The sequence below is a fragment of the Lampetra planeri genome, chromosome 19 (genome assembly GCF_965212315.1).
Source record: "Lampetra planeri chromosome 19, kcLamPlan1.2.h2, whole genome shotgun sequence".
NCBI classification, from domain to species: domain Eukaryota; kingdom Metazoa; phylum Chordata; class Hyperoartia; order Petromyzontiformes; family Petromyzontidae; genus Lampetra; species Lampetra planeri.
The window spans coordinates 11,838,938-11,861,325 of record NC_136125.1 but is presented as its reverse complement, the minus strand read 5'-3'; the positions used below and the strand labels follow the sequence as shown (position 1 = coordinate 11,861,325).

At 48.1% G+C, this 22,388-nt stretch overlaps 1 protein-coding gene across 1 annotated transcript in view; it reads left to right on the top strand.

The window, feature by feature from the left end:
- The window catches only part of BLTP1 (bridge-like lipid transfer protein family member 1), a 128,374-nt gene that overhangs the window by 74,846 nt on the left and 31,140 nt on the right, over window positions 1-22,388 (top strand). The window contains exons 53-73 of the mRNA XM_078603032.1: window positions 630-880; window positions 1,607-1,836; window positions 2,446-2,551; window positions 3,304-3,404; window positions 3,548-3,742; window positions 4,703-4,871; window positions 5,687-5,898; window positions 6,277-6,475; window positions 7,584-7,643; window positions 8,857-9,086; window positions 9,981-10,108; window positions 10,362-10,485; window positions 11,137-11,240; window positions 12,079-12,166; window positions 14,654-15,027; window positions 15,645-15,872; window positions 16,530-16,695; window positions 17,480-17,642; window positions 18,439-18,600; window positions 19,855-20,000; window positions 21,187-21,457. Coding sequence (XP_078459158.1) covers window positions 630-880; window positions 1,607-1,836; window positions 2,446-2,551; window positions 3,304-3,404; window positions 3,548-3,742; window positions 4,703-4,871; window positions 5,687-5,898; window positions 6,277-6,475; window positions 7,584-7,643; window positions 8,857-9,086; window positions 9,981-10,108; window positions 10,362-10,485; window positions 11,137-11,240; window positions 12,079-12,166; window positions 14,654-15,027; window positions 15,645-15,872; window positions 16,530-16,695; window positions 17,480-17,642; window positions 18,439-18,600; window positions 19,855-20,000; window positions 21,187-21,457 — 3,707 coding nt within the window. The remainder of the gene's footprint in view (window positions 1-629; window positions 881-1,606; window positions 1,837-2,445; window positions 2,552-3,303; window positions 3,405-3,547; window positions 3,743-4,702; window positions 4,872-5,686; window positions 5,899-6,276; window positions 6,476-7,583; window positions 7,644-8,856; window positions 9,087-9,980; window positions 10,109-10,361; window positions 10,486-11,136; window positions 11,241-12,078; window positions 12,167-14,653; window positions 15,028-15,644; window positions 15,873-16,529; window positions 16,696-17,479; window positions 17,643-18,438; window positions 18,601-19,854; window positions 20,001-21,186; window positions 21,458-22,388) is intronic.

Here is a 22,388-nt window from a genome sequence, read left to right as displayed (position 1 = left end):
GTCAATCATGTGGTGTTTTTTTATCAACTGGGTAAAATAAATTAAGGGAAAATTTGGCATTTACGTGTCATTTTTATTTTCAATATTTGGTGATGGAGCTGATGACGCAATTTGAATTCAGAACTTTCTGAGTTTTAACCACAGTGGCCCCAAGCTGTAGCTTGGTCCGTCAAAGCCAAAGTAATCGCAGTCAAACAAGCATGGAGTGGCACTCATCTGCAGTTTACAGTTGTAACACGGGTAAGTAAATCCACAACACAATGTTGAGCTTTCCACAAAGTGGTCCTCGTTGAAGAAAGTTGTACCCTTTTTATCCACCCTAGAGGGATAAAGCCCTGAGTTGAATCCCAGCTGGGATTTGATCTCATAACCTACCATTGTGAGCTGTGCACTCTAACCACTACGGATAGAGTAACCATTGCATGAGTTAAAAGGCATATTTCTCACATACGAGTGTGAAGGTCACTACGTATGTATGTTGAACTTCTTTCGCATCATACGTAGCCATCCATGCTAATCGGAGGTGCGAGGGAAGGATGACAAACTACACGCACACAAAAAACTACACACGCAACCGTTGCGTTGGTCCAACGCTGCGACCGATTCGCGCGTTCCCGACCTGTGTGCAGGGACGAACCACAGGCTCAGGGGACGGCAGGGAGCCAGGGCGCACCGCAGTCGGTTCCGCGCACGGCCAGCAGCCAGACCCAGACGCCGCTGGAGCCCAGCGACTTCCCGCAGCTACCCGAGAGTCTGGAGCGCCGGCCGCTCGTGCTCAAGTTTGACGCCATCCTCGACGGGGTGACCATCGGCGCCGCGCTCCTCCCCTCGCTCCGCGCCGAGTACAAGATGGAAACCATGAAGAGCCACGGCATCACCGGTCAGAGCCGCCCCCCCCCGCCTGTCTATACGCCGAGCACGGTGTGAGTTGCACCCCCACCCCCGCCCCCCACTCGTGCGTCACGCTGGCCCCGAATTGGCCCTCGCTAACGGCGCCAGAGATTGTTGCCACGGAGGTGACGTGGAGGTTTCTGCGCGTGTGTAAATGAACGGGAGCGTGTGTATCGCGTGGGGAGTGATTCCTGCGATGGTTATTACCTTGCACCGTGAAACTTGGTGCGGAATAATGTCTGTGGAAAGTTATATCCAAGCGAATACTCCTGGTCCCACCCCAACTGCTCGTGCACCATGCCGGCCTTAATTGGAGCTCGCTAGCAGAACTTTCCCTGACAATCTATCAGAGGAGGAACAAAGTCATTGTTATGCAAGTCCAAGTCGAGTCGCAAGTCATCAAATTCATGACTCGAGTCTGACTCGAGTCCAAGTCACATGACTCGAGTCCACATCTCATAGGTGGGACAAAGTCATTGTTATGCAAGTCCAAGTCGAGTCGCAAGTCATCAAATTCATGACTCGAGTCTGACTCGAGTCCAAGTCACATGACTCGAGTCCACACCTCTGCAATCTATGTAGTTCTACAAAGGGGCCTCTCTCTCTTTGTGTGTGAGGGAGCAACATGTCAATGCGGGATATGTAATGCTCAGAGCACCACGTGACCACTAGGTGCGAAAACCTCACCGCCGCGGTGCGCTGTCTCCCCCAACAGGCGCGCAGACGCAGTTCAAGTTCGAGCTGCCGTCCCACCTGCTGAGCCTGACGTCGCGGGTGGCGTCGGCCGAGTCGGTGGGAACGCTGCCCTCCACCAAGCTGGCGCTGCCGCGCATCGCCGTGTCGGGGGAGTACGTGATGGAGGAGCACGGGGTCTTCGCGCCCGAGGAGTGGACTAGCGACGGACTCACCACGCGACGCGGGGACTACCTGCAGTGCGTGGCCGAGGTGAGGCCCCCCCCCCACCCCCGGAGCCCGCTGCGCGTGGACCACGGCACAGCAACGTCCATCGCCGTTCCCGTGCCGTTCCTGGGCCGTTGCTGAGCTGGTAAAGTGAAGTCCCCACTGGTCTTGGACATTACCCGTTCAGCTGCGCAGGCGGCTGTAGATGATTAATTCAAGGGGGGCCTATTGCCGCCAGCAAATCACAAGAAGGGACAGCACCGTGCTCGGCTGCTCTTGCCACCATATACCCTTTTTAGGCTGAGTGGACAGGGGATGATCAAGGGACATTAACATTATATTCTCTAGTCGCGTATGTTGCTGGGAATAAGCCTGAGGAACTGAGATTGTAGCACCAGTGCACCTATCTGTCCTCGTTGTGACATTAATTGCTGACTTGACTTAGAACATTGCTCAAGCCAAGTACAATTACCCAGTCAAGATATTCATCCAGAGAGTTCAGTGCAGTGTGCTAACCATCACACCACTTCCCAGCAACCACAACGGTGAATATCACAGAAACTAGCCATTGACGGTGGCCTGGTTGCACCAGCACCAGCACTGCTTTCTCTAGAAAGTGTGTAATATTAATTTATTTTTGTGCGTCGTTCCCAGATTGGCTCATTCGAGCACAACCTGAGCACGGATTTGCTGCATCACCTCGTTTTCGTGCAAAAAGTCTTCATGAAGGAGGTGAACGAGGTCATCCAGAAAGTGTCGGGTGAGCACGGAACGGGGCAGTACACAGTCACTCCCGCACGTCTTCTGGGAAAATTGGTGTCTCGTATCAGCCGACGCTTGCGGTTTTTATTGTTCCCGTATTGCCTTGTCTGTCATTACCTTGTCTGTGCCAACCATTGCTGACAACGGGCATTCACGCGTCATTGGCAAAAACTGTCGGCAGATAAACAGAGAGGCGGGGTTGGGGCGGGCTTGTGGAACATTTAATTTGTGTGCAGGTTTCCGTGATGGATGTAAGAGATGAGTGGTACTATTTTTCCTGTCCCCTGAGTCAAAGGGGCTCCTTTTGAGTGATTGGAGGTGGGTGGACCACACGAATAACGGTGGCGTTTGTAATTTTGGTGCTGTCTGTGACAGCTGGCACTCTCCGTAAACTGCCATGGTGGCAATGCAGGAGCGACGTCCAGTTCTCTGTTCGCCACTGCATTTAATCTCATAGTTTTACGATAGATTTGGTGCTTTTCAATTGCCATACTGCGACATATGTGCATGATTGTCTTTGTCGGGAACTCATTTGATAACGAATTAACAAACAAGCAAATGCATTTGCTACTCCACAAGGCTGTGATGGCTTGGTCAAAGTATATTTTCTTCAGTCTCAATGCCGGAAACAAACTGTGAATTGACAGTTTTGCGTGTTACTCGTATTCGGTGTTAGGCAGCCCTGATTTTGATGTGAGCGTAACGTGATTGCACACAAGTAATGAGGCTTGCGTGTCCATGCCGGGCCAGGCGGAGAGCAACCCATTCCCCTGTGGAACGAGCAGGACGTAGTCAGCGCAGATGGGGAAAGACCTAAACCTCTGCTCTACTCTCTGCAGCTCCGCTTTCAGGTTAGCATCGCGGTGCACCACCGCCTTATCGGCACACGCGCACACGCTCATCCATTCACGTGCGGGGATGGTGGAATCGATCCCTGGTGGGTGGGATTGCTCGTCAGGATAGAGCTCACGGATTGTTTCGCGCATTTTCGCAGGGAGTGCAGGTGACGGCCACCACGCCCACCATGAGCGCAGTTCGCTTCGAGACGGGAGTCATTGAGTTGGTGCTGTCCAATCGCATCCAGACCAAGGCATACGCTGGGCTGGGCCGCAGCGGCAGCTACCTCAAGCTGTTCGGAAAGTGTCAGGTCGACCTGTACCTGGCCCTGGGGCAGATCGTCAGCAACCAGGTGGGTGCCCCGTTGCGGTCATCGGTGGCCATGTGCAGCTGTTAAATCCTCCCCACCTCGCGCCTGACACACAGCCATCAAACAAACGCCTGCAGACAAAGACAAGAGGCAAGGTCTGCTTTGCTGAGTAGGCTTGTAATGATTCTTCCCGGTGAGTCAATAAATTGCCAGTATTTGAGGTGACAATTTAATGCAAGAATAGATTCATTTTTATTTTGTTTACACTTGCATCGTCTCTGCATGTGTACAGTGTATTCATATATACACCCCCTGATGCACATGTCTCACCATTCTGTGGCATTTCGAGACGCGATTGTATTCGGTTGCTGTATAAATTCAAGTCGTATTGACTTGTCTTGTTCTGTCTTGTGCATACCGTTAGCCTGGTTTGCATTAATTACACCAATTGAGTCTTAACACGCACAATTTTTTGCTTGTATTGTGGGCTTAAGAACCTTTTGTAATCAACGAATCTATGACTAGTTGGAGGATATGTGCAGTGCGTATTGTATTTTAGCTTCACCCTATGAACGAAGGTGTTTTGAAAGAAGCTATAACCTAAGTTATAAATTCCCTTATCTCAATCCATAGGTTTATTTGACTGGTTTTTGGGTTTGATGAAATAATTATTGGTCTCTTATCTATTATCTTGAAATACAATCTGCGCTGCCGCCGAGACCCTCACCAGGACAAGCGGATTGAGAAACGAAGGAACGATATGGGCAGTGTCCCAAGCTGCCCGACACTCACATGAAACTTCCATGATGAGAACCAGTGCCGTCAGGTTTAAATGGCTGAGCCAAGCGCCAGCCAGGATTTGTACGCGAAGCCTTGCGATTGCGAGTTGCGTGCTCTGATCACGGGGCCACCCACTCGCAAGACGATCAGTGCTCCTGCAAACGGTGGCGGAGCGAGAGAAGCTGAGCCTGCAAAGCCTGGGCCGTGTGTCACCGCACGCAGGTGTACAAGGAGGCGGTCTCCGAGTTCCATCAGGTGGCTTACTTCCGCACACGCATCGGCCTCCGGAACGCCCTGCAGAACGAGATGAGCGGCTCGCAGGACCGTGAGGCCGTGCTCATCACTTTGGACCGGCCCATCGTGTACGCCCAGCCCGTCGCCTTTGACAAAGGTCTCCTGCGCGGTCGTGCGGGCGGAACTTCGCCCGAAGCACGCACGCACGCACACGCGCACATGCACGCATGCGTGTGCGAGCACACGTAGTACACAAGCGTAAAATATTAACACACACACCTTTCGTAATATACATGCACGCATGTGGTATACAAGGGACATGTCCACACGAAGATCTCCTGTGTAGCCTTTACTCGACTCTTGGGCAAGTAAGGTAAGCAAGCGCCTATTAAGGCCGGTACGGCACACGAGAGGGCGAGTGGTTAGCATCATGCCCGGCCACCTTTCTCTCCCTAGTGCTGTTGTTTACACACCACACCAGGTACTCTTATAGGGTCGAGTTGACTTAGGGGAGGAACAGGACCGGATCATGTATTTGTCACCGATGTTGGCTGTGAGCTGTAATTGAGACTCAGGTGGCCGGGCTCATAATGCATTGGGCACACATCCGCACACGATTATACACACAGCGACATGATAACAGAAGACAACTTCCCGGACACTGTTTGGTTCCTGTGTAAATCGCAATAATGCCATTTATTTACTCAAGAAAGCCTCATTGAGTCTCAATAATGGCTTTCAGGTGGGGCCTACATTATCTGGAAGTTTATATTCAAAAGGTATCATTCTATATGTGGGCCATAACGGTGTAGGCCCCGTTCATCAGTGCACGCGCACGTCTTGTATTGCGAGGCTTGTATAAGAACTCGCCACTGTTAAGCGAGTGGCTCGTTGCTTATGGCTCACAGTTAGTGACAGTTTACATTCTAAATGAGGTTTTTGTTGGTGCCCCCTGCTCCCTTTCACGCACAGCTGTGCTCTTCTGGCTGAACTACAAGGCGGCGTACGAGTACTGGAACGAGCAGCGCATGGCGCTGGGTCGCGACGTCTACATGGCCACGCGGGAGCTGGTCGACAAGTTGCCCACCATCTCGCAGACCCCATCGCAGGCCTTCAGCACGCTCATCCTGCAGCTCACCGTCAACGAGCTTGGCATCTGCCTGCCCATAGGAGCCACCTCACAGGTACCGGCGTCAGGCGAGGCGCGGAGACCCCCTCCTAACGTCAGCACGAGCCCTGGAAATCTATCCCGCTTCTGATTCGAACCCTAACCAGAAACATGAACACAGCCCCGATTCTAAACCTAACCCAAGCCCTGAGCTTAAGGCTGGTCACGAGGCACATTGTAGCCGAGGCTCAAATCTGATCCGCGTGCTAATCTTGGCACCAGATATTTTGGCTGCTTCTGATTCCAGCGTAAATGTAAGCAAAGTAAGTACCCCGTAGAAGCAAACATTTTACACAAATGCGCAGAGATCCTTTACTGTTGGTAAACAAAATAATATTCTGGAGAGGGCAGTGTTTGGATGGTGACGGAGCGAACCAATGATGTGACTTTGAAGCTGAACCAATACTTGGACGAGGACCCCGGTTCGGCGCTGGTGCTTACGGTGGAGAGCACCCTCATCTCGGCCTGCTCCTCCGAGTCTCTCGTCAGCAAGGGCCACTTCAAGAACTTCTGCCTCCGCTTCGCCGAGGAGTTTGAGACGTCCTGGGACGACTGGAAGCCGGAGCTGCGCAACGGGACCGTCATGAACGCATGTAAGAATGTGGCCACCCCTTCGCCGCTTTCAACTTTGAACTCTTCTTGAGGACTGAGCGAGAGCCGCTTGAGAATGACGTCAATTGTCTCCTTTGTATAGGACTTTGTGGGAACATGCCAGGAAAGGGGAGCGCTCTTCATCTTTTTGCATTATGATTGTGTAATTTTCACTGAAGCACTCCGTGCCACGCAGCATCGCTATGGGGGGGCAGCCGGTGGCGTGCACGGTGGTGCTTGCTTGCGATTGGGCGCTTTGAAGTCACGGGCTGGCGGATCACGCGTATTTGTGGAATTCCCAAATCCACTGGGTCGCGAGAGAGAACTCCACAATGGGGTTTAACCCAATAGTCAGAGCACGCCGAATATAACAAAACAGTTGACCGCTTAACCGACATTGATTGATTTTCTTCTTGGAAGTGTAACATGGCAATGGTTATTGTTTGTGCACACTTACCATGTTAACATTTTCAAAAGTACACCTTCCTGGAGACCGAACAACACGTAGCTTACATTTTGTTTGCATATGTACATAAATGCCTGCAAAAAATGTACAGTCCTCTGTCAGTCCATTGCTGCACCGGGTGCATCTCGCAGTGCGATGTCTGCTGCACAAAGCTACCCTCCCCAGAACATAAATACACAAGAAATGTGTCCATGAGCTTCCTTTCTAGGCAGGTGAGAGCCCATTCAGATAGTGTGTGGCTTTTTAAAGTGAGACCAAAGGTTAACTTGTGGGTGCCATATTACGTTCCGTGACGTCATCACACTGGACGGCACACATGACGTCACGTCCCCATTTTACTCCTCTACACATCTGTTGAGCAAATTAATTGAGCTCCGTAGTGATTACTTCTTGAGGCCAGTGCACATTCTAGGGCTCCCATGCTCACGTTTCAGTCCTCAGCGTCACCACAGCGTAATTCGCTGTTACACTTTTGCCTAATTGAGGTGAAGTCCGCTTAATTCCTTGGTGGGTTTTTTGTTCTTCCAGATGTGTTACCGTTCTTCCCTTCAATCCATGAGCACCCGTCATACGTACACTCTTCCTGTCATTTGGATGGACGTGCCTTTGGTTTGGCATCACTGGTTTTTTTTTTTTTGTCACAGGCGTGGTTCCGGATGGGACCTACGAAGTCTGTTCACGCACTACGGGGCAGTCTGCAGCAGGTGAGTTCGTGGGAAAGGACACTTTAGATATATAAATATATTAATATTTGGTATAACTCCAATGAAGGCAAAAGTCATAGTGGTCTCACTCCTCAAGTGAGCATTGGGGCGTTGCTCATGTATGCTAACAAGCGTGATCCAGTGGCGGAAATGTTTATTGCTGTGGTAGAGTCGGTGTCCTCTTAGGACAGCCACCGCTGATTTCCGTTTATGGACCCCGGAAGCATGATGGGTTGTTTCGTTGAGTCCATCATGGTTGAGTGAGGGGCTCAAACCAAAGTGTGCCTCCCTCCCTGTGACCTGCGATTATTTTAGGAATGTTCTGGAAAAACTCGATAGCCCACAAAAGCTGTTTAGAGTGTAGGGTTTTGTTGACCGTTGAATTTTGTAGGTGAATTGAGTGAATGATTAAGTTCATGGCTTGGCCATCTGTGGGGAGATTATACAATACAAACTGTTAAAGATATACTATATGAATAAGACATTTTTTTTTTCACTTTATCTAAGACACCCCTCATTTGCAGGAAGATGGAGTCAAAAACAAACAGGTTAGGCGAATGAACCAGGCTGTCTAAACTTTGGCAGCATTTTGAATGCGATAAAAAATACTTTTAAAGTTAGTCAAATGCTCGTCAGATGCTTGTTTATTATCGCTATCATGACGTAACTGTGACCTCACTCCCTTACGCTTCAATATGACATGGAGCTGTACGACAATCCTTAAAGATTCTAACTCGTGTCCCGCATGCCGTAACAGCCCCGACTGCTTGGCACCTTGTTGCACCATTCGGGTACGCCCGCCGCCACCCCTTCATGCGAGCGCTGAGCTGCCCAACAACCAACCACCCGCATTGTCGAGGCCTGCCCTGTAGACGGTGAAATTAAACTGCCGATTGAACTCAGTGACGTGGCAATCTAGTGCTTGCCTGACCTATGATCGTAAATGCAAGAAGTAGCCTAGGGAGACATCTACAACCTAACAGCTGTTTGTCCTTTCGGTTACGTCTTTAATTTAAGCGCCGTCATCAACCCGCGCGTCTTTTCCCGCGTGAATGGTTGCCACCCATGTGCTCGTTAGTAAGTATAATCCTCCCGGAATTTGTTGCGGCGTAGGTTGTGCCCTCGATTGGAAACGCGGGTGCCATCCATCCATGGCGAGTGAAAATATTCCGACTCTTAAGATCGTTGTAAAAAAAGCACGCGCGTCTGGCAGACAGCGGCAGTGCGGGCACGTGGATGCTGAACGTGCTGTGGAAGATGTGCGGCATCGACGTACACATGGACCCGAGCATCGGCAAGTGGCTGAACACGCTGGGCAGCACGCTGACCACGCTGACGGGCGAGGAGGACCTGGACGACATTGCGGATCTCACGTCCGTGCTGGAGCACGGCATCTCCGACGAGGACGAGCCCGACGGCGTCGCCACTCCCTTCCTGCATACGGTGAGCACATGGCCCTTGCAATGTTTCACATCGGGGGTCTGCGACACATTCGACCACGATTGAGTCGTGACGTAGCCAACTCAATGGCGTATAGCGGAGTATCGGGAAGGCTCGATTATTGCAACTCACTACTCCACGGGACGTCTGATAAGAAAATTCTTTGGCACGTGTCGTGACGGGTACTGCAAGATTTGACGATGTTCGTCCAGTGCTCGCTGGGCCGCATTGTCTTCTGGTTGCCGAATGAATACATATTAAGGTCGCGCTCATTGCCCACAAAGTGCTTGCCACAAATGAATCACAATACCTTGCTGATCTCATCAAAAAGAATAAACCATCACGCGAACTCCAGTCATCCTCACAGCAGTGGCTTTTGGCTAACCTTCGAACAAAGGCATCGCATGCTTTCACATGCGCTTCTGCGGCCATCTGAAATTCTCTTCCTTCCGATATTATAAAGCCGCTGGAGCTATGCACTTGTAAATCTAGATTGAAAACCAATTTCGTTCGAACTGCTTTTTGTGTTTAGTTTGTTGTACTTCCCCCGCACCACCGATTAGCACGGTTGGCTGCGTACGGCGTGAAAGACGTTCAACATACGTACGCTACATACAAAATAAATTCAACATTCCATTTTCCTTGCTTGAATTGCTCTGCGTTTCAATTGTTTTATGTGAATGAATACAACCAGCTTCGCGCTGCACTGGGTGCGTTTCGACCACCTTGCGCATATCAGAACTTAGCCGTACGTCGGTTACAAGAGCCGCAGGCTGTAATTTGGTGAACATCGCAGTCGAGGTATTGAAGCCTGAATATTGCGAGATGTCTGTGTCGCCTGCCTCGTTTTATTCGATCAGAGGGTTCTGAGTGGGGTGCCACCCGTGCGCTGTGCAGGACGTGTCGGATTTCAGGCGGCAGCCGTCTGTGGGAGGCCCCAGCACCGAGCTGTCGCTCAGGAGGACGTCGAAACGTCTCATCGAGAGGGAGCTCAACGAGCAGGCCAAAGTCATCGATGACCTCAAGTACGGGCCCAGCCGCTGCGTTCAAAAAAAATAATTAACCTCATACCTCGCGTTAAGTAATTACATTTTCACAATGCACGGCAGCTCCAATTAAACCTCTCACAGCTTGCTCACAAGAAGAACATGGTGACCTGCCCCAGTTAACGTTGCCCAGAATTCCAAAAAAGTCTCAGGATAAAAAATAGAAAACCTTTTAAATTAGCGAAACTTCCCCAGCACGCACGACCTGATTTTCGTTTTTATTTTTCGTCAGGAAACTCGGTGCGAGTGAGAGCACCATCAACCAGGAGATCCAGCGCTACCAGGCCCTTGAGACGTTCGCTGTCAAAGACATCAGGAGGGACGTGCGCAAGAAGCTCAAGCGCTCCAGCATCGGGGCACGTGACCGCTGCCTCCATCACACTATCCAGCACGCTGCCTTCGTGTTCATGCATACAACCAAATCAGTCCTGAATGTGCCTGATCTCATGAGATCTTATAACCCCTATCAGAGGTGAGCTTGGGTAGTAATTGGATTGGAGACTGCCTGGGGATACCGGGTTTGCTAGGCATTATGTGATTCGATTTTCCGAAACACACATTCAAACCCCGTATCTCAAGACCTGCATGCTCATTGGTCCAATACAGCCATGTGCTCCTCCCTGAGCCACCTGCCCTCGTGTGGTGCTGCTGTTGGTTTTAGGCGCTGCTTGCGCCAAGGTGGACAGGGGGCTAAGAGGTCAGAGCGCCGAACTAGCTAGCACCGCTGAAATTCTGGGTTCAAATCCACTAACTTGTCTATGATTAAACCGGATCCTCTATAATACGTTTCTATTGAGTTGATGGTGTCAGACAGCTCACCAATAATTGGACAAAAAAGTCATTGTGTTGAATTTGGTTCTGCGCCCTAGTTGGCCAAATTTCAGTTGCCTCAAGATGTTCTCGAACGCGAAGAATTGCACCACTGCCAATAGCGTGACCGGAATATAACTCGGGAAGCGTGGCAAAAATATGAGTAACAGTGAATGCACGCTGCTCGTGTGCCGCAGGCCGTGTCGCTCAAGGATCGCTGGGGCCTGAGCTACAAGCCGAGCCGCTCCAAGAGCATTGCGGCGAGCGGACGGCCCAGCCTGAGTCGCGTCGGCCGCTCACGGTACGGTTTCCCTACCCTGGCCCTTACGGCTTTCTTCCAGCCTTGCTCTCCCCTAACTCTCCTCCTCCAGCGAGCTGTACCGCATCCATGGCTACATATGTACATGGCTGCATATGCACTCTGCTAATCTCGGCCCGAAGGTAGAGAAACCTTTTCGAAACTCTGAATTGCTCACATGGTTGGTTGGCCTCTAAATGTTTTCTTGTTTGTCTTTGTTCCCGATACTCATTCTAAATTGTTTGTACGAATGCATTAAATGTGTATTTCTCAATTTAGACGAATGTAGCAAACATTACTACAAGCGTCATTTAAAAAAGTCACCGGTAAAAGCTAGATGGAAAAAAGAGAGCAAAAAAACTTGACTGTTGACTTGAATCGCAAACTCCACTTTGTGACGATGAATAGAATTGCTCGGGAGGAGGGTGAATCCTTTCATGCCTAGCAGTTCTGAAAGAAAATGTTTTGTATTCATAATTTATATTACATTTTTCTATATTTCACATGAATTAATTAGAATATATTACTTATAAAATATGTATTCTGAATGGTTTAATGAATTTTTAAATAGCTGTTTACTGTTTTTTGTTGAATTGGAATTAGCTATTTTACTCTACCTTTTTTAATCCCACGTGTTTGCCTATCTGGTCTCAGTGCGCGTTAACCTGCTCGTGAATAGAGGTTATCCAACCACTGAATCTCTATGAGAAAAATGTCACGTGTTCCATGAAGCGGCACTAACACGAGGATGAAATTTTGTTAGCTGCCTTCTGTTATTTTATTGTTCATTTTATTTATATTTTTTGTGTTTATACTTTTTGTTTTTTGTTCCCTGGGGCAGTCACATCGATGGAGATGATTTGCCGGAGATCCGAATTTACGAGGCCACAACTCCCATGCCCAGAGTGACTTTTGACATCCACAAGCCGGTGAGACGCCCAGTGCTAAGCCTCCTAATCGGAGGGATTTAGTGTTAAAGAGGACAGACACACACACCGACATTGGTTTCATTAAATCTATTGCCTGTAACGGATTGAGTGTGCGTTTCTTGGAACGATGATGTTTATTCAATTATTTGTCCTGGCTACATCTGCTTTTGTCAGCCTTGGCTGGCGCTACTGTGCTCGTTAAACCTGGTTACAATGCATATTTTATTTGGACTTGTGTTCCATGATGCATTGCACGTTGCCTGTCATTGTATCACAAGTGATAATTCTGCCCGTGTTTGATTTAGCCCATGGTAATGATGCATAATCTATGCGTTTGCATGATTTTTACGGACTTGTTTTTCTTCATTTGCCCTCTGTTGCTTGTGCTGAGTTGCACCGCTAACAAGAGTGGTCCCTTCGTCCCCTCCCGCCCCATGTGCGTGTGAAGTCTGTGCTGGGTTATGTGCCCGAGGAAAGATATTCAGCTCGAGACAACCTGTACTTCAAGGTAGCATCGGCGACGGACAAAACAAATCTTTGTGTCAAGCCACTTACTAACCTGTCTTCCGCTTGCGCAGTTCATTCTGTGAGCGACCAGTCCAACCCGTTTCGTTCACAAGCGATCCGTGAAATCTAACGTGAAATGTATTCTTTTCTGACTATCATAGAACATGTGCTTGCGCTGACGTGTTTTTGGGTGTCTTTTTCTTTCAGCCGGATATCAACATAGCCCAAACGCCGCATACCATTTAGACTCTTTGCAAAAAATAGCATCGGTCACAAGTACAGTCATTTCAGAGTAAAAAAAAAATCGCCAACATGAAATAATCATCAAATTACATCATCCCAATAATTTCCAATTTATATGCTTGTGATGCTTTTCTATTCTTGTCTTTCCTTGAATTTGAAAGTAATCTCTGCGCAGTTCTGCAGAAAACCCACATTTTGTACGGTTATTTAGTGATTCTCTACGATCCCTGCATTTTTGCTGTGTAAAGCAATCTGTGACGCGGCAACTCAGCTGTGTTAAGAATCTACAGGTGTGGTGACCCATACTTGAACAGGATCGCTATTGTACCTACAGTTGACGGTTGTACGGGCAACCACTGGATACAGGAATTGATTTGCTTGAACTCCTGGAATAGAGGATGTGGATTTGGCCCCAGTGGCTGCCGGTCACGTCCTCATGCCCCCAGGAAAGGCCCTCTCGCTGATTGCGTCATGAGCGCCTCGTCTGAATCTCTATCCCGAGACAGAGTGCCCTGATGGTGTGTAGGGTTACAAAAAAAACACAGCTTTGCCTAACTTTTAATTCATTCCATGGCCTGTGCATGGATCACGAGCCGTGAATGCATCTTACAAAAATCATGTTTGCGTGTCCAATGCTTTTAAGGTGTCATTTTGTTCTGAGCGTACCTTTCCATCTGTGCTGCTACGTTGCTGTTGGTCTGAAGGTAGAAATCTTAATGCGTTGGTGGCGTGGTTTGCCTCGGTTATTGCTGGTGATCTGTGCATTCTGTAATTGTGCTTTGTGGAACTAAAAGGTGTGGATGTATTTGAACTACATGGCTTGTGTGCTGGCCTTGTAAGGCAAGTTAGCGGTGATGTCCATTGCAAGCGGTGACGTTTGCAACTCTCTTTGTTTTGGCGAGTTAATGAGTACAATTGCTAATTATCCATGGCCGTGCTGCTCTTTGGCACACGGTGTGAATCGCCAGCAAGCTACAGCATGACGTTCAATAATACATCACACACTCAACATCCACAGGGATTTGGAACTTGGTGCCTTTTCCATTGCAATTATTTCTGTTCTATGATTTTTTAAATCAATTTTCCAATTATGCTTACTCTGAGATGTATTTGCTGCACGCTGACCTGTCTAACAAGTCATCTGGAAACATAAAAACATTTCAGAATGTAGTTTGTCAAACCACTGCTGGATAACGGCTATTCAACACCATGTCGATCTTGGGGGTTCTTTGACCATACATCACCCATGCTGGTCAGTATGGATTGGTGAAGGGGGGGATGTGATCAGGGCTAGTTCAGATATGATTCCAATGTTAGATATGGCCAGGAATCGAACTCAGATAGCTGGCTTCACAGCACAGTGGCCTAACTATTGTGCCACTGTTCCCCCACTGAATATGATACTCTATCTGATTTTATTTACTACAAGAATATATAGTCCTTTTGGTAATCCACTACCAGATGAGGGTCTTTCCTCGCCGTGCGAGCTGTGGGGAACAATTGACCATACTTCACCATTCTGGTCATTGCAGGTCGGTGAAGGCGAGAGCTTAGTCGAGTCCACAAATTGCTTTTCCAGCACTGCCCTCCGCCGACTGGGTCACATACAGCCAGTAGGACGCATTGCCTCGCAGTGCGAACCACGGGGTGGTGCCGGGAGCCACACGCGCGCGTGCGGTACTACTCAAGACGCGCTGTTGATTCGTTTGTTGTGTGTGCGTGTGACCGGACGCGCAGTTTCCGGAGGAGACGGAGGCGGACTTGCTGTCTGTGGTCGGCGATGACGTGCTGCGCCTCAGTCCGATGAGCGACGGCCCGAGCTCCGTGTTTGCCAGCCCCACGCCGAGTCCGTACCTGCCGTCCCGCGGCGCCACCGCCGATTCCCTGCCGCCGCCGTCGCGACCGCCCGCCATGCCCCCCCGCCAGCTACCGCCGCCGCTGCCGCCCGGCCCCGGCCGCACTTTCCCCGCCGCCGCCGCCGTCGACGCCGACGACGCCGCCGACGACGAGGACGTGCCGGACGGGCCCGCCGAGGAGAGCGACTCCACTTACACGGACGACACGGAGAAGGAGGACGAGGAAGTTGAGGAGCAGAGGCAGCACAAGGCGCGGTACGGACGAACGCCGTGATTTCTCCCTGCTGATCGAGAGGTGGTGGGCGCTGCCGAACCCCGGAATTAACACGTGACGTGAAAGGGGAGTCAGGGTTCGTATTTGGATAGGACGAGGACTGACCTCTTATTGCCTAGATTGTTAGGCGTTGGGGTGACGTTTGTGTTTAATGCGGCAAGTGTTGTCTGCTTCAATAGGAGTTTGTTCCTTCTCCTTCATTGCCAATTTTGGCCTTTTCACTGTTTAGGTTTTATTTATTTATAGTGGTTTTAGTGCTTTTTAGGGTGTGATGCATGAATACACATCGACATTCACTATGGCAAATATATATCACGTATAGCAGTTAAAATAATACCGTTGAAATTAATAGATAAGTGGCATTGTGAACAACATCAAATGGTGCATGGCTTTTGATATAGTATCCCACTATCCATAGATGCTGTAAACATCTGGCAGTCATGCCCAATTAACGATAGATTTATGACAAAGCCGGAGTGAGCGCACGGTCAAATCCCGGCGTAGCGGCGTAGCCATGACGGGCCGCGCGTCGCGATGCCGTGATCGGCGTGCGGGGCCCGAGCGTGCCTGACTGCCACCCTGCGCGGCGGCGTAGCAGGCGGCGGTCGGATCAGCGGCGTCGGCGAGGCCTGCGGAGCCCTCGCCTCCTGGGCAGCAGCAGCGAGCGCGTGCTCCCGGCGGTGAGCGCCGCGGCTGCCGCGGCCGCCGCGGAGCGCAACATCGACTTCAAGCTGGACGTGCGCGTGGAGATCGACAGCGGCAAGTGCGTGCTGCACCCCAGCATCGCGTCGCAGCCGGCCGACGCAGACGAGTCGTCGTTAAAACGGTGAGAGCGGCCGCCGTCCTCGTCGTATTGCTGTTCCTCCCCGTCGTGGTCGTGCTTTTGTTCAAAATTTTCTGTATTTATTTTATATCTTTAGCCGTGGTGTTACGATTGGGAGTCACGCCGCCATCTCTTTGCATTCGATGAAGTGTCACGATTTGGGGCCATGAGTCAATGAGACAAAGTGGAGTCGCTGCCTCTTCGTAGGCTGGAGGGGCATAGGTACTGGGCTGTAATCATCAACTTTTATGAATGAATCAATGATTTCTTCCGTGCATCGTTCTTGTTGTGAATCATAATCATCGTCGCAATCATGATCGCAATTATCGGCATTGCAAAATCATCTTCATGATGGTGAATATTGATGTTTGTTGTCTATAACATTACAATTTGGTTATTCATCCACATCAATATCACTGTTCTAACAATCTTAATTATCATTGCACCCTAAAACGGGCATATTATAACTCCTCATCAGCTCTGTCGTAAATTGTAACCCTCAATGTCATCTTTGTCCCCATGCGCCATCGCTTCATGTTGAATAACCCACACTGCGTAGTTTGGCGCTCAATGGGCACTGCTGAGCAAGCCTTGGGAGCGTTCCGCACCAACGTGCGTGCGTGTGCGCGGTACCGATCGTCTCCCCCCCCCCCGGTGCAGGGAGAAGGGCGGTCGAGCGGGACAGGAGTCACCCACAGGCAAGCGGTGCGCCTCCGGGCTCGGCAGTGGGATCCTCGGCGGCTACAAGAAGGTGCCATCCACCTTGCAGACCAAGGGCATGGACCTGGAGACCACCGTCTTCTACATCCCTGGAGTAGAAGTCAAGGTATCCACCTGCTTATCCATCTCTTCGTCTATTCGTCCAGCCATACGCTTGCATTGCTGGGGCTGCCTTCACGTCTTTGTTTGTGTGATGCTCGTTTGTCCAGAATAATAATTTTTCTACGCGACTTGTTAATGTAGTTTTGTTTATCGCATATTTGATCTGCCCGATAATGTTTTGTGCATTGTATATCCTTGATGTGGGATTATGCTGCATCTCATCAAATTATTACATCTAACACAAACGTCTACTTTGCTCCTTATGATAGCATACGTTGGTTAGGTACCCCTGGTAAACGCCCTTTGATGTATCTAAAAGATGTTGCGAGATGTCAGTTGTTTTTCTGCTGTAATTTAGCTCCATGAGAATATTGCATTTTTGTGAATCATCATGTTTAACATTTTTTTATATAAAAACGTATTGTGTAAATTATCGATAACCTAAATTAACATTCGAAGATGCGTCCGTATTTTAAAGAATGGTAAACACAGTTTAGACGTATAGAAATTAATTGATTAAAATATATTATTACACTCATGAAACATGTATCACATTGTGCTTGTGAGCATTGATTATTTGCCATTCATAAATAACTTACCTTGAAGATCATGTAACAAATGAGAAAAAAAAAATAGAATACAAAACAATGCCATAAACAAGACCAAAACCTCGAAATAATTCAGTTTAATTGTGACGACAAATCATGACAATTCACTGAATTGTGAAGGGGAGGGGGGGGTCATTATAAACCCACAAAGAAAATTTCTTTCTCCATCAATCCACACAGGTTCACTACAACTCCAAGACGGTGAAGCTGGAATCTCCCAACATTTCTCGCGGCTCTTCACTCAGCCGCTCGCAGTCCAAGGAGTCCAAGCTGTCAGCCATGAAGGACTTCAATTACCAAGTGGGCAAAGGCCTGCCCCAGGCACCACCGCCACCCACGGCAGGTCAGTCCTGAGATACCCATGTCACAGTCGGCATTACATACACTTGAGTCACCTACCTGACATAGACTTTGAACTCTTTGACCATAATTTTTACAGAAAAATTATGTAAAGATCCATCAGCGAATGGAGCTCCTCAACCATCATTTGAACAGCATTTAAGCAGGCGAAGCTTTAATTGGTTTACAACTTTATTAGGCTCATCAGCAGAGCATGGTCTGTGAAGCAAGTGCTGCTGGGTATAATTGGCGTCACAGACAAACGTCATCTACGAATACCGCGGGGTCCTGCAGCGCTGTGCTCCAAAATGATGCGTACATTATTACATTTGCTTTTTACAAAGCTACGTATGGAGAATTGGAATCTGTTCACGTTGACTGGAAATATAAATAATGGTGTAATGTTCATTGTTTTTTCAAAAGCCGCGCTGGGTCTCAAGACTCGTTCAGGAAAGTTTTGCTTCACAAGTTCCAAATACCCTTTTTCTGCTCAGGCGTGCATATCTTAGGTATCTGGAGAAAACCCTCACACGAGGGGATAATATTCAAGTAACCTACTTAACCATACATCATTTTACTAGACACCTTGCAGCCATTGTAACTATGTCATTGTCTTTGAACGAGCACAGGTGGCTAAACTTCCCAAAGTTTGAACTGCAACAGCAAAATTGATCGTTCCGAACGGCAACGCTTCATTCATCATAAGCTGGGCCTCCAACGGTTCTGTGAGCGTGCGTCGCCTGCTAATAACCAGCGGCGGACCAACGTCCGGCGGTGTTGCATGCGTGTCCCCCACGCAGGCAAGGCCAAGGTGGGCGGTGGCATAAAGACGGCCAAGCTGTTCGCGTGGGTGTCCCTGCAGTCGCTGCCCGAGGAGATGGTCATCAGCCCGTGCCTGCTGGACTTCTTGGAGAAGGCGCTGGAGCTCATTCCCATCACACCCATCGACCACCAGCCTTCTGGTAGCTGCCACTGCTCGCACGCTGTGCACGCTGTGCACGCTGTACCATGCCCTCTCTGTCACAACACCGGCGTGGGAGGCGGTTTATTTTGGATGGTCAATTTTATTGGTTTATCCATCGGCACGTATCCCTTTGTTTAATGGCCTTCTGGTGAATATTGTGTGACTCTTGACTAAATGTGCATTTTGCTCCTTTGTTCATGAAATTGCAATGCAGAGATTGGATTACTATCTGTTCCCTAACCCTAACCCATGGGCTTCAAAGGCCATAATAGTATTCATTAGTCCAGAATTTGATTAATATTCTTGATTTGAGCGCCTCAGAATGTTTGGAATGACGGCTCTGTATGAATGTAGATTATTATTTGTTGTTGTTACGTGATCCATTATTCTCTTCGCAGTCATCTTTGTGAATAATTTATATGCATGTACAAGCGATTGGAGGCTAATGAGTCTGGAACTCCTTAAAGTCAGGTTTTTCACCCTTTCTGAATTGCGTAATGATTGAGGCATCATTTCGTGATTAAAGTATTAATTTTTGTGTTAACTTTCGATTTGAAGCTTTCGTGACTGCAGGGATTCATCTTCTTGGTTCTTTCGGTAAAGTCACGTAGAAGGGAAGTAATAAAATAATAAAAATAAAACATAATAAAATAATTCTCACGACGTTTCGGCCACAACGCAAGCAGCCGTCCTCAGGTGAAACCAGGTCTGTCGAGGCGACAGCGTCTCCATTCAGACGCTGTGGCCTCGACAGACCTGGTTTCACCTGAGGACGGCTGCTTGCGTTGTGGCCGAAACGTCGTGAGAATTATTTTATTTTGTGTTAACGTTAGTAAATATGTCTGCGACTTTTGTACCAGCAACTTGTTTGCTGATGTCCACCATTATTCCATCTGGTCCATAAGCTTTCCCTTTTTCATGCTAGAAATGACATTGTTTATATCTTCATGAGTGAAATCTGGAATCTCTTCATCCAAAAAATCAGTCCGATTCCTTTGATGTGATGTTTTTATTTTGCAATAGAGATCCAGATGAAAATTCCTCTCCTTATCATAAGATGCAGACAGCGTTTAAGAAAACACATAACCGATTCTCGTGACCACAGTTCAGTGTGTCTTATCACGAGCGTAAGAATGAGTTTTACTCAATGAAACGATGCGCTAAAATGTTGTACCGATCTTGAATGGTTAAGTGACTATTATGTACCGACTTCTTATTTTGATTAAGTCCCACCCACGCTTGTCCCGGTCAGCTTTGCTGCAGCCTCAGGAGGAGGAGGTGGGACACTTTGATGTGACGGTGGAGCCCCTGGAAGAGTCGACCACCTCACTGGTGTCATCCTCCACCTCCTCGTACTCCTCTTTCCCTGTTGACGTCGTTGTGTACGTCCGCATGCAAGTGAGTTCTCGACCAGCGCGCGCGTGCGTCACTCACGCGGTGTGGGAAGGCCTTCATCAAACGGAATCAAAATCTTTATTTAGACTGCGGGAGGAATCCGAAGCTCTTTTTTTCCACAGATGTCAGCATGGGTGGGTTAAGTGAATTAATAATGACATGTAAATAAAAAAAAAATGCATTATTCTTGTTTCATATTATGTATTTAAGTGGTTGACCCCAAGAATTGACGTTGACTTTTCTAAAGCGAAAGGGGATTCATCCACAAGCTTAAATTCATCACATTTTCAAAGTTAAATTTGATGTGAATTTGAAATCTACAACAATCATTATTTTATCATTATGAAAACAAAATAATTCTCCGCATACGCATCCCAATTAAGGTAATTCTGTTTTTATTGCAGTGTACGAAGTTGTTGATGGTGTTTTGAATGTTCGAATGAACCACTTGAGAAGTCTGTCTTACTGAGGTCACTCGAGTCGAGAGAATGCTTTTTATTTTTTATTTTTGCAAATTCCAATTGGGCTACTCTGTGTCTTGTCGTGAGACAAATGTCCCGTTTGTAATTATCACGGAGAAGTGCGTCAAGTTAAAAAGAATGGCCTGCAGAATGAGATCTGAAATCACTACGAGTGATTTTGGTTTTATCCACGCTCGTCGATAAAACGTCCACTTTTTAAATCCTGCAACAGAGACATGTTTATGAAAACAACTCTTTTAATGCTCAGAGCTGGATTTGAGCCAAATTAAGCAAAATAAAAAAATAAATTGTGCAGTCGTCAGTGACTGCAGGAAGTCTATCGAGACGTTATGTCTGAGAACCCAAATTCCAAATCAGTATCTCAGTGGTGTCGGCTCAGCATTGTTTAGAAATGTGCTTTTAAAGTATTTGGCTTTTGCTATATATTTCTCCATCAGTAAGCCACTTTGTTGAGCTATCATTTGTGGCTAGGGCTCTTCTGAAAAAGAGCTATACATCTCAGTGTGCATTACCTGGTAAAAAAAAAGTATAGTTTTAAGAGTTTAAACTTACACCTGAGCCACCAAGCCACCTCTTGTACTTTCCACCTGGCTAAATGGAAGGTGATCGATGGCTTTGATCGAGTTTTTTCTACATTCAATGCCATTGCCCCACGTCATGCCCCAATGACATCACCTCCTCGTGGCTTGTTTTTTCCACACGCACAGCCATCACAGATCCGCTTCAGCTGCCTGCCCGTGTCACGGGTGGAGTGCCTCCTCAAGCTGCCCTCCCTCGACCTCGTCTTCTCCTCCAATCGGGTCGATCCAGAGGCCTCTGGCGCTTCGTGCGGCAGTGGCGGCGGCGGCGGCGGCGGTGGCGGTGGTGGTGTTAGTGGTGGTGCCAGTGGCCTGGGGTCATCTGCTGAGAGCACCGGCTCTTCCCTGGCCCAGATGGTGCTACGCACGGCCGCAAGCAAGGCAGCGGGGCTGCAAGGTGGTGCGTAGGTTGTGCTTGCGTGCGTGTGTATGTGTTTCTAGAGCATGACGAGTGCTGGCATATACGCAAACACAGGAGTGAGTTGGGGGCATGGAGCATTTTAATCTTTGGTGTACTACAGTGCATCAGCTCATCGTTTGCCATCGATTTCGTACACTGGTGATGCGTGCATTACATTTTGCGCTTAACAAGTCAGTTGTATGCATGCCAATTATATTATGTTTCGAGTTTGTAAATTTGTGAACAAAACTGTACACACAAGGTGGAACAAATGAGAAGCAATGCAAATGAGATAGAAAATAATGGATTCTTGAATTGAAGCGTGACCACGAATGATGATTATTCATCAAATCACTGAAGGGCCGGTTGTTACCTGCCAAATTAAAATCTGTATCTACATCACACACGAGACTCTGAATTGTATCCACTATCTCCTGATCCCATAGTTATTGCATTGTTATAAAGAGCGTGTGATTGCCCTCGTGACTTTAAGACAATTCCGTTTTTTGCCAACAGTGGTCATTGCAGGTAATGGCTGTTTTTTCAGAGATATTAACTGTGACGATCTTCATTGAAGAATGGCTAATGCCTATAATATTGTCGAGATACATAGCTATTAAGATACAAAGCATGTTTTTCTAATTGCAACGATGTTGAATGCATCTTCAGACCAAGCATTTAGAAGCTAATTGGTGGTGGTTATAGATAGATGACCATTATTTATCACCACATTAGAGTCCACTGAGACGAGTAGTCTCATTGTCAAGGGAGGCTCATGTAAACAATAACGCAGTGTCTTCTAATTAATATCTCAAATTAATGTAACTTAGCATAAGTGAGAGAACACAATTGTGTTGAGTGTTTTGTTAATTGTGTTTGTGCACCCTAATCTCTTTAACACACAGGAGACTCTGCACTAATGCCTTTTCAG